The sequence below is a fragment of the Stegodyphus dumicola genome, chromosome 3 (genome assembly GCF_044657685.1).
Source record: "Stegodyphus dumicola isolate Sdum_Otavi_A_Nest chromosome 3, ASM4465768v1".
NCBI lineage: Eukaryota > Metazoa > Arthropoda > Arachnida > Araneae > Eresidae > Stegodyphus > Stegodyphus dumicola.
This window is the reverse complement of record NC_140770.1, coordinates 142,113,753-142,126,692: the sequence shown is the minus strand read 5'-3', so window position 1 is coordinate 142,126,692 and position 12,940 is coordinate 142,113,753. Positions and strand designations below refer to the sequence as shown.

The 12,940-nt window shown below is 31.3% G+C and overlaps 1 protein-coding gene across 2 annotated transcripts in view; it reads right to left on the bottom strand.

Annotated features, from left to right (window-relative positions):
• Positions 1-12,636, bottom strand: part of PpD3 (protein phosphatase D3) — a 47,031-nt gene extending 34,395 nt beyond the window's left edge. Inside the window, exons 1-2 of one of the 2 annotated variants that reach the window (XM_085813389.1) lie at positions 12,401-12,636; positions 5,996-6,165 (exon numbers count right to left, since the gene is read on the bottom strand). In XM_085813389.1, the coding sequence (XP_085669515.1) occupies positions 5,996-6,165; positions 12,401-12,473 (243 nt within the window). In that variant the 5' untranslated portion in view covers positions 12,474-12,636. The remainder of the gene's footprint in view (positions 1-5,995; positions 6,166-12,400) is intronic. The other variant, XM_085813390.1, reaches the window with a different exon arrangement.
• Positions 12,637-12,940: the final 304 nt, after the last annotated feature.

Here is a 12,940-nt window from a genome sequence, read left to right as displayed (position 1 = left end):
GAAAAGTCCGAAATTTTTTACTGTTACCATAACAGCTCTACAGTGGTACCTTGATATACGAGTGTTTTGAGATACGAGCCACCAAGCGAGCGACATTTTGCTTTGAGATGAGAGCAAGATTTGAAATACGAGGAATCGCACACTACCACAACATGCGCCCGCATGTTGGTGTCGTGCGCAGCGTCTAACAGTTTCTCCCACCTCAGACTAGAATCGTTTTTCTGGGAAAATACATGGGTCTGGAGGTGGATGAGAAAGATGTGAACGAACTCATCGAGGAACAGTCTTAGGAGTTGACAATCGAGGAGTTACACGATCTACATTCCTAGCAGCATACAGTGGTTCAACGAAAAATTAGTTTTGAAGAGGTGGAGGAGGTTATTCCTACAAAAGATATAAAGGAGATCTTGGGAATGTGGGAGAAAGTTGTAGAGTTCATGGATAAAAATCACCCGAAAAAGTTGCAAATGGTCGTGCATCGGAGTTGTTCAACGAAACTTACCTAACTCATTTCCGCAATATCCTGAAAGGGAGAAAGAAACAAACCTCCTTGGACAGTTTTTTTAAATGATCTACAGGTGAAAAGGAGCAAAGCGTGACGAAATATGTATTTGTTATTTATAAATAAATGTTTCTTCTTGTAAATACACTTTTCTTATTCAAAAACACTTAACAAGAACAACTAAGGTGGTGTTTTGGGAGCTGGAACGGATTAATGGCGTTTCAATTAATTTCAATGGGGAAAATTGCTTTGAGATACGAGCAAGGTTACAGAACGAATTAAACTCTTATGTCGAGGTACCACTGTATTCTTTTAAATCATCACAATCTTGGGCACATACTTTTAAATAACAATACCTGAAATTTCATTTAGCCATTAGGGGTTCATACATCACAAAAGTTTTTCTTATGACCACTTTGTATTTAAAAGAACATTTCCATTAGTTGAAGAAACAATTATAAGTACTTTGTGCAAATTGGTAAACTTTTACTTGTCGCTGAATTGGGAAATGGACCAATTTCTTTTTCTCACCAAAGCCGCTCACAAAGAAAGTAATGAAAATAAAATACTACAATAGGGTACTATAGGACAAACTTCTGCAAAGCCCTTTTCGCTAACATTTCTAGCTCAAGCACTAATTTATCAGTCATATTAACATAGTGGTATTTTCAGAAGTTTGTGCCATTCCACAGGAAGTTCATAATGTTTTCAATAAACAATATTAAAAATCAGGTATTAGGAGAATATGTTAGCAATTTCTAAAAATGATACAAATATTTCACTCATTTGGTTATTTGAAGCTTAAAAAGGTATTTTCTGTTATTGGGACTGGATTCAGAAATGATGTATGTGTGCATACAAACACATATATACAAAAATACAGTACACACATACATATTTTCCTAAATCCTGTCTTCATAACAGAAAATTAACCTTAAAAACATGGTATTTAACAAAACCAAACAAAATCAATTAAAAAAAAACTGCAGTGTTATTGAAATATTATATAGTTAAGGACATTCACTATATTAAGGAAATAGAGAATATTTCATAAATCGGGCAAGTTTTTAAAATGCAATAAATCAGCCAAAGCTGCATAAAAAATCAAAACTTTTGTTTCATTTACTTCTATATACACTCCACTTTAATGGGAGAAAATGACATTTGATACTTGTTCATTTCCACTTTCTCAGCAAGCAGTTACAGTTGGTAACTTCGCAAGGACACTTTCACATGGCCCAATGGATTTCTCTCTTTCTGTTTGTCTTATTCATGTAAAATCTTGAAACAGACTTAACACGATAAAATGAAGTTGCAAGTTGCCACAAAACCTTTTAATATATTTTTAGTTGCTGCCATCCAAGGTCAAACATTCACTGTCACCAAAGTGAAATCCCACACCCAAGGAACTTTTTATAAAGCAAACTCATGCTTTTACAGAATGCATGAAAGGTAACTCTGTCCTGCTGAAATAACATATTTGCAGTATCCATTTCATCCACAGCACATCAGAAACAATCAGTGACTACATCACAATAACTATCATCATTTACCACAACTGCAATTTCAATTCATCTCTTCAAAAAAAGAATGGTATGATCATCTCTTGTTCCCAAACTACACCAAATATTGGTTCCTACAAAATGCAGACTCCAAATATGCCAATTTTGTTTGTTGACAAACCTATATAAATGTAAAATGTGTTTTGTCACTGAACATTATTATTTTATAAAAACTGCCATCCTCTATTTGTTTCATCAAAATTGACTTGGAGAATATTTTATATTTCTGATGATCTACTGATTTAAGTTGTTCCATCAAGTGCATCTTGTATGGGTGTACATACATAACTTCTGTCAATACTGGCTGCACTGAGGATATCAACATTCCCAACTGTTGTAATTAACAATATAGCAACTTCTTTAATGTACATTCATACTGCCCTGCACCACTGTAATGTTTCATTCCATCTGATTCATTTCGTCTGGGTGACTTTCTATCAAACTTTTTTATCAACTGTATAACTGTTGCTTTACCAGAGGCATTGCTAGATCTAAGATAATGCAATGTTTACAAAAGTCTTTGCATAGCACTTTACATCTTTGTAAAACAGAGTTTCCACAATTATCCTTAGTTATATTAACACATTTATCCTTAGTTAAGCTTTCCCTGGTACAAAAAACTTCCACACAGATCAAAACCTGTGCTCTCTATAGAAGACATTAGGTTCACGAACTATTCTTATTGATATACTACACAATTTAAAATGTAATACTTAGTATGAGCGAAGTAAGAACAAGACAGATAATATTAAAATAGTAATACTAGAAAAAATTAGAAATTGTAGAAACTGTGCAACTTTACTATTGGGGGGGGGAAACATTTTAGATAACTCACATAATCTTAAGTTCATGTTTAGTCTAACACATTCTGTTACAAAGATGGTGGGACCCTAACTAATTCTATATTGCAGAACAGTTTACAGCAAAATAACGGTGCTACTTTGGTAGATGGTTGCATGGATTTTGGCAATTTTTTTTCTGGCGAGCAATACGATTTATAGTAAACCAATTGCTGGACAAGTTACTTATGGTAACCGATACTTTGCTGTCATTTTATTTTTTAAATGATGTGTTTTATTATGCATAAATTCAGTGTTTTAAATATTAATTATAGCTTCTAAATATTAAAAATCAATTTCATTTTGCATTTTTATTTGAAATAAAAACTTTATTGTTTATGATATTTTATATAATTTTATGTTGTGGATGACGTAATCAATGACATCACCTTACTTTAAAAGCATACAGTTACATAGAATTTTTATCAGATAGTTCAAATTTATGCCCTAAGGCCATTCGCGGGCAGTAATTAAGTCAATTAGGATGCAATCACACCGTCACCCGATGGGGAAAATATAGAAAAGGCAAGTGTTAAATTCATCAGTTCTAATGAGAATGCACTAGCGAAGTAAAGCACTGCGGTTTTACATAATTTCTGAGTAAACTATTCGTAAGAATTGAAATAATTCTTGCATTTAAACTTGTATTCCAAATTAAGATTTAACCTGAAATTAATGCAGATAATTAGATTTTTGTAGCGTAGTTTACGTGAGATTGGGTTCACGTGATATGATCCACTTGGGGCCACGTGATATGAACTGGCGAATTAGGATGTTTTACCATGAAAGCATACTAAATTCTTAAATTGTCTTTTTAAAATTTATTGGCTTTTTTAAAACTTTTAAACATTAAAAAAAATAAATAAAAAACTCAAGTAAAATTTCTTAGAACTAACATTTGTCTAAATTTTTTATGTGTATACTGTGTGTTGTCGGCAATAAAGTCTGCTTGCCGAGATTTGCGCCGGTGAAACAGAAAAGTACCGCAATTGGTTTTAATATCTATAAATTTAATCTAATGTTTTAAACATTATTTATGGCTGTTAAATATTAAAATACAATTTTGCATTTTTTAAAAATGATTTTATTATGATTATTTAAATGATTTTAATTTTTATGCATGATATAATCAGCTTCCTTATTGGTTACTGAAATTTGTGCATTGCCGCACCATTTTAAAATTTTATTATTCATCTCTTTGAATTCCTTAGATTTCAAAGCGAATGGATATGTCCGTTTAAAGATGAATATTGTTATTGGTAATTACCAAGAATTATTAGTATCAGAATCAAAAAATTGTCCTTTGAGACCTTATTTTGGCCAACTTGGCTTTCCTAATTAAAGATTTATTTATAAATTGTTACAAGGGTCACAGGAAATTTATTTTAAATTTTTGGAGAAAACCTCACTAATTGCTTCTTCAATGAATTGCAAGAGATGTGGATCACAGATGAAGATTGTTAAAAGAGCCGATTCTGAGGATGGCCTATATGGTATTGTGATCACAGTGAAAGAAATAACCACTGTAACGGTAAAAAAAAGTATTAGACATTCCTCCTTTTTTACCGACAAATTTTTTTTATCGATTTCTAAATTATGAGTCTGATTTTTTTTGGTACTTATGAATATGAGACACGTAAAATACTAAAAAAAATGTAAGTATATATTTTTCTTTTACTTTATAATTGTATACTTCAATTTTTATTAAAAAATTAATACACTGTTTTAAAAAATTGCTGAGATATTTATTGCCACATATGTTTTAATGTTAAATAACTATATCCTACAAAACTTATTTTAAAGTATTTGAATTTAAGTAATATTTTAATTCTTTTAAACATTGGTATGATGTTTTTAATTTGATATTCAATTTAGGTAATATTTTAATCCAATTAAATGTTGCCGCAGTGTTTTTATACTATTTCTTTGCTATATGAAAGTAATAATTTAACCTTACTTTAGTATTTCATACTCTTAGCAAATGTATTTATTTACATTTGAAAGCCATCTTAAAAAACAAAGTTTTCAACAAAAAATTAATCTATTATTTTTAAGGATGTGTATTATTTTAAAGTTTCGACTACTTTGCTAAGCGTAAAATACGTAAAAACAGCGTTTTTCAAGATGGCTGGCAATTGCAAAAACTGCACCAACAATTGCGCTAATGTAAATCGCCAAAAATCCGTGCAACCGTCTACCAAAGTAACAAAAGTAATTCCTAGTAAAGTAACAAATACACAACAAATCATGTTTTCTCAACTAATGATAATATTGGTACTTTTGCATTTTGCCGGTTACAACCGATGCCAAACTTAATATACTCGCTGGTAACCTTTTACGCCTCAATTTTTAAAACGAGACGCAGCCATTTCTTATCAGATTGATTTTTTCTTTCAATACTAGCATACAATTACATATAATTTTTACTAGATAGTTGAATTTTATGCCCTAAGGCCATTCGCAGTAATTAAGTCAATTAGGATGCAACCATATAGCTCATCTGAAGGCGAAAACATAGAAAAGGCAAAGTCTAGGGGTTAAGTTCATCAATTGATGAGAATGCACTAACAATGTAAAGCACTGCAATTTTACATAATTTCTGAGTAAGCTATTCGTACGAATTGAAATAATTCTTGCATTTAAACTTGTATTCCATATTAAGATTTAACTTGAAATTAATGTAGGTAATTACTGAGAGAATTATACTTTTGTAGTGTAGTTTACGTGAGATTGGGATCACGTGATATGAACCGGTGAATTAAGATGTTGTACCATGAAAGCATAGTAAATTCTTAAATGAATGTCTTTTTATAAAATTATTGTCTTTTTAAAAATCTTAAATTATATTAAAATGTTTATGCCTTCAAAAGAAAAAACTCTTAGAACTAACATTTTTTTATATGTGTATTGTGTGTTGTCGCCAACAAAGTCTTCTTGACGAGATTTAACGGAAAAGTACCATAATTTTTAATACAAAATATAAAACTAATCTGCTATCATACACAAGCTAATATATATAATAAATTCATAAAGAACTATTATATATTTATTAAATTAACAAGCTTTAACATATCATCAAAAAACAAACATACCTTCACATAGGTCTCATCGAGTTCAATAGCTTTTGAAGCATCTCTCAAAGCATAACCAAAACATTCAGTTTTTAAATATGCAAAACTACGATTTCCATAGTATGCTGCTACATTAGGATTGTGCTCAATGGCTTGAGTATACATTTCTATAGCTTTATCAAATTCTTTATCTGAAATAATAGAAATCGCAAATAAACAAAAAAATTCACATTATCTGACTATATATAAATATATTTATACAAGTTACATATAATATATATATATATATATATATAAAAATTTTAATTTTTAACAACCCCTTAACTCTTCTTAATTCATCTATTTCCTTTTCCATTTTAAAAACAGTAATCAATTACAAAAAATAACTCTAAATTGCATCATTCCAAAATTAATCCTTCTCACTTGATTCTTACAAAACACCCATGATGCAATCCCTCATCACTTACATTACACCTCAACCAATAATTTTCAATTTTGCAAACTGAAAACATCAATCAAAATGGAGTAAAAATCTATCTTTACCTAACTCTTCTCTTGGCCATATTACATTTGCTTCCACTTTTCTCTCTTGCTAGCTATACTGCTGTTATTGCTTACCTTAACAGTGCAAAATTTGTTTGAAAACAATGTGTACTTAGTGTGGCAATTCAGTTATAAAAATTTTATTTGCTTGCACTAAAAGTAGTTTTGTCAAAAGAAAATTTTTGCACGATCTCTAATCACCAAGCTTTACTATTTCATGATGTTTTTCGCAGTGTCATTAATTTCTGAATTACTGAGTTTTTATGGGAAGCAATTTTTTTTCCTCTGCAAGAAAACAATTTTCTTATATCACATAAATCTTTTCTGAATTAGGTATTAGCCATTTTGACTTCTTTCTAGTAACAGCACGATTTCACGCTTATTAAAAATTCTGATCTTTGCTTATTAAAGAATAGTTTAAGTTACTCTTGACATCCTCATTTGAAGCAAATGCTTTACTGCTTAAAATTTTTTATAAAAATTGTAAAGTAATAATCCCAGGGTGCCAAATCTGGTGAATACGATGGGTGTGGTAGCATATCTCAGTGAAGCTGTAGCACCTTTTGACAATAACAAAGTTGTGTGATTGTGTGACCCTGTCAAATCCATTGTGAAACTGTATAAGGGGAAAGGGGAAAAAAAAAAAAAAAACTTGAAATTTCAACAAACAGAAAGCATGCTTTTATTTTATTCTTATCAGCATCTGAAGTGCTTTGACCCAGCTTATTTCTTCTATTTCACGACTGCTTGCATTCAATATTGTTCCAAACAATCCATTTCTCATTAGCAAATCACTTTCTTGACACTTGAAAAACACATCTGAGATGTTAATGCAATGGAGTAATCCCTTTCTTAAAGATTATGCGGAACCCATATATCAAGCTTTGAAATGAAACCAAGTCATTTCACGAGATCATTACTAGTTGAATTTTGGCAATTTGCTTTAAAAAAATCAGACATGTTACGAGATTCTTCTTCATTCTATCTATATAGTCTAGCTTTCTTTAAAAAAAAATTCAGTTGATCTTTACATTATGGTAACTTGGCGTTTTTTTGGCGACCAACTCTCCTACAGCAACCCTCTATTTTTTTTTTCCCGCCGCCATTTTGTCTTCACGAAGTAAAGACATGTTTCTTTTCTTTTTATCTACACTTCTTCCAACAATCTACTAGCCGAATTACACTTATGCTAGAAATTTTATCTAACAAAACTGCTTAATCATGACAAATATTTACTGCGAAATTGGGAAAAAGTGCACAATACCATACTCCTTACGCATTTTTCAAAATAACACATACACATAAACCACATACACGCAGACTTATTTTTACTTAAAAAAAATCCCAGAATTACACAAAAATGGCATTGCGCACACTCTTCACTATATCCATGTACACTGCTTTTTTCTCATAAATTAGAAAAATTTCACGAAAATACATGATAATTTTCTGAATCTTTAAACCCGGTAAAAAGAACATATATGAAATTACCGTAATTTTGCGCGTATAGTCCGCGGACTATCTGTGTTTAAAATGCGAATTTTTGAAGCTGCAGACTATCCACCAGTGCGGATAATACGCTGGTTGTTCACGGTTAAAATTGTTGAAATTTAAAAAACACGCTGTCGTGAACTGCCGATAATCAAATATAAAAAAAGCATGAGATTCCAAGTATCCTTCGCACTGCTTTAGCACAACTGCCGGGAGGGGGAAAAGTAGTCGATGCGTCAACTCGGTTTTTAGCACAGCCGACTGTATATACTTATAGAGTTGGCTGTGGTTTTTAGGAGCCACAGTAGCAAGTACCTGGAGCAAAGAGAGATTCTTTGCCTGGAGTACGAAAAAAAGCGTGATTCGTTTACTTATAGCGTGGTTTGGCAACACCGAGTGAGTGGGGTCGAAGGTCACATTTCATTACCACTTATCACGAGGATAGCACATTGCACAGTATTTTGTTTTCGTATTTTGTCTTTCATCTTCGCTAACGTTGATGAAACATCGCCGGAGATTTCCTGCTGAGAGGTAGTTGAGAAAACTGAAAAAGATGGAAATAGAGAAGCGGGCCGTTATTGGTTTAATCCTAGTATCCGGTGCACACGGGATTTGACTACTTTTGGCGACTTTATGATGAGCAGTAAAAACAGGACATACACGATGAGTAGTTAACGGGTCATTCAAAGAAAATATATAGTTAAACATAGTATATACTATGTATATAGTATATATACTATGCGTGTATAGTATATATATAGACGTTCTTTGGATCATTTTTGGTGTTGGCGATAATTTTCAAAGTCGCGCCAAGGCTGCATTGTATACTAGGATTTTACTCCGTTATTTTGAAGTGGACAAGAAAGCGGTGAGAAATTTGCGCAAACAAAAGGATGTGTTTAAAAAGCATGGGAATATTGCCGTATTAAAAAAACGTAATTTCGGACGTATAGTCCGCGGACTATCCGGTGGTGCGTACTATACGTGCGAAATTACGGTACCTGATCGTGAAAAAGTTTATACCCTTTCCAAATATGAACATTTCCACATATAAAATAAATAAAATATTCACAAACTTTTACCTCTAAATCATCTATTATATTATACACGTCACCAACGAATTCATACTGCAAGCATTACAAATACTTACTGTCAAATATTTAAATTATTTCCATGCACGTTTACTTCAACTTAAACGTATACCAAATCCCTACAAACATAAAATTCACAAAATAACTATCATTTAATTAAAATATCACTAAACCATGTACACATCGACTTATTTTTACTTAAAAAAACATCCCAGAATTACACAAAAATGGCATTGCGCACACTCTTCACTATATCCATGTACACTTCTTTTTTCTCATAAATTAGAAAAATTTCACGAGAATGCATAACAATTTTCTGAATCTTTAAACCCGGTAAAAAGAACATATATGAAATTACCTTATCGCGAAAAAGTATATACCCTTTCCAAATATGAACATTTCCCCGTATAAAATAAATAAAATATCCAAAAACTTTTACCTTTACATTATCTATTATATAACAAACGTCACTAACTAATTCATACCACAAACATTACAAATACTTAAGTGTCAAATATTTAAATTATTTCCATGCACGTTTACGCAACTTACTTTACTTCCACCTTACATTTAGAACAATGCATAAAAATAATATCCTCAAATAATTAAAAATACTAACTTACCTATTCTTCTTCAGAATCTTGATTACGTGTCCGATAAACTTTTCTTATTTCTGTTTCAGGATCTTTAAAATCATACTTATAGTTCACACCAAGGTACCAGGTAAAATAAATAACTTAATAAAACATCTTTACTTCTATCTTGCACAACCTTAAAGATACACTTATTACTACCCCTTTCAATCCCACTAAATACCCATTTCGAATTCACTTAAGTTAGGGCCATGGGATCCAAAAATTAATGAACACTGTTTTACACAACGCAGAATAAAGCCAAATACAAAATTTCCAGATTTTTTCCCGATTTCTCCCCTTTTCCGATTAAAGAACCGTAATTCATCCATTAATATCACATGACATATCCCATGATCTCTCATTTCCCTCACACAAAATAATGCATAATCGGAACTGAGTACTGCTCGCATTATTACCAAAGTCCCAGGTAGTAACCTTTATCGCCTCCAAAATGTCGCCAAACTACCAGTTACCATGTTCTAAAGATCAGCCAAAATTTCTATTCCCATTTTCATCAATCTGCATTTTTTTAATTTTGCATTTTAAAATGTTTTCTTTAGTTATATATAATTTAATAGTATATAATGCAGTATTTTAATTCAAATATTTATTAGCACAACCACCTTTGAACAGGCTGGTTGCTATGGTTTGATTTTGAATAAGTACGAATGTCAGAAGGGTAAAAATGGTCCGAAATTAGTTGAAAGAAAAGATGCAACAGATTTGTGTGAATGGAGGTGTCGTGTGTCTGGTCTTTCTAAGCACGAGGTCAGAAGGAATATGAGAAGGGGCTCTTGGCTTTCCGAGGGATGAATACTTGCAAGTCTGATCCTTCAACTAACATATTTGTGGGGTCAGAAATGCACGAATCAGTTTATTATGGATCAGCTGCATGTGAGTGACCACACTATGGTAGACAGGAAGATGTTTTATAGAGGTGTGTGCGGAGATGTAATTGTGAGAGAATGACGTACTTGGAGGGCCCGGAAGTGTGGTTGAAACTGATGAAAGTAAACTCGGTAAAAGAAAATATAATCGTGAAAAGGCATTGAAGGTAAATGGGTGTTTGGAAGTATTAAAAGGGGAATGAATAATTTTTTTTTTTTTTTTTTTTTCCGTGGGGTTGAAGAGTGAATGAATGAATGCCTGTTTAGGATTATCAAGGAAAATATTTTGCCTGGATCTATTATTATTTCAGACTGTTGGAAATCGTATCATTGCCTCAGTGATGACAGATTCTTGCATTTTTATATAAATCACAGTCTCGTTGTTATCATGGATCCTGAGACAGCTGCTCTACTAATTCAATTGAGGGCCCATGGAGTGTCAGAAAGGTGCAAAACTAGATGTTACAGCAGTCCCACATACAAATTTCAATATTCTACAGCTAACCATTTTTGAGTGATGCAAAAAATTAAAAAAAAAACCTTTGAGCAAAGTGTACTTTTGGCAATTGCTAAAAAAAGGGAGATGTACAACTAGATGTTATACCAGGCCAATATACAAAATTTCAATGATCTCTGGCTCATCGTTTTTCAATTCTGCAATAAACATATGTATGTACAGATGTCATTAAAAATTTTGTTTTGGAATAGTCCTTTATTCTGTCCGTATAAACAGACGATACACACACAAAAAAAAGCTAATAAAGATTCGGGAAAAGCTAACATGAATGGTTCTACTGAGTTCTGAAATATTTCACGATTAAAATACTTCCTTTACTTTGTATACAGAAGTAAAAATAATTAACATTTGAGACTGCATGAAATCAATTAAGTATTTTCTACATTAGAGTCTGGAAATTTAAAAAGAAAAATGGCCATAACATACGACCTTAAAAATGGATTATAGTGATGTAATATGAAAAGTTATGATAAGCAATTTAAGTTTTTTTATATGCTATATCCATAATTTGTATCTATTATCTAATTAAACAGTTCTGTTCATCTTAATTTCTACTGGAATGATTGGTGATATCTCCATTAACTTTCATGTTTGGTGGGATTTCTAAATATTCAACATTGAGATATAATAATGCTTGCTCTAGGAATGTTTATCTCTAAGAATCAAAATGCATGACTTCTTCACATGACACATATATTAAACAGTCAAGACTATACAGATAAAGGAGCTTCAGGACCTCAATGACAGAGTGCTTCCCATAAAAACCAGTTGCATTACCATTTTAAATATGCATTAAGAATATGTTAATGAACAAAGACTGTACAAAAATAAAAAGTACATTAATGTAAAAATTTTCAATACATAAAAGAGGTAACTAATGCAACAGATACTTAAATTTCATTTTAAAGAAACAATCGAAAATACCAATTGTAAACACAATTTTTGAATAAATTAGAAGTGCATGAAAATATGTTTACATGAAAGTACAAATTGCAAATATGAATGTGAAAAATGAAGTAATTTTAATAGAAAGTAATATTTTTCGTAAAAAATTATAAAGTTAAAAGCAACAGAAGAAATATGATTTTAAAACTCGATCAAAAATACGATATACAAATTAATAAGAAATATAAACTACAAATTTCTATGCAAAATTAGAAATAAATAAATTATTTCAAGGATTTTCGGCAAAAGCACAAAACCGTATCAGAATTACAGTCTGCTCGACATGCCGGTTACCTAACAAAATTGTAAATGCTCACTTTTGAAATGTTCATTTGCTTTCTCTTTTAATTCCTCCGCTTTCTTTTTCGCATCATCTGTTACAGACGTCATTGTATAAATATACCTATTTAATGTAATAAATTTACTTCACAGTAATTGCTAAAAGGAAATTATATCAAAATCCACCACATGCGAGAGTAACTGCATGCCATATTCACCCTTACCATTGCCATTCTTAGCGAATACAATTTATAAACCTAATAAAAGTTACTCTGCGACTCAAAAATGCATATATTATATTTAATAAATTAAAAAGAATATTAGTATCAGGCATAATAAGATGTAATGAGAGGCTCTTTGCATTCTAGAAGTAATATTGAAAGATCGGAAGTTCGGTCTGAAAGTTTCTGAGTGGTTTGTGATTTTATCTTCACTACTTAAAATTAGTGGTCATAAAAAAAAAAAAAAAAAAAGTTCTCAATTCTCTGGAATGCAGAAATAAAATTTTATCTCTTATTATGACATTAAATTTAAAGCATTTTTATAGTAAATTTTACATAATATTATATTTTACGTAT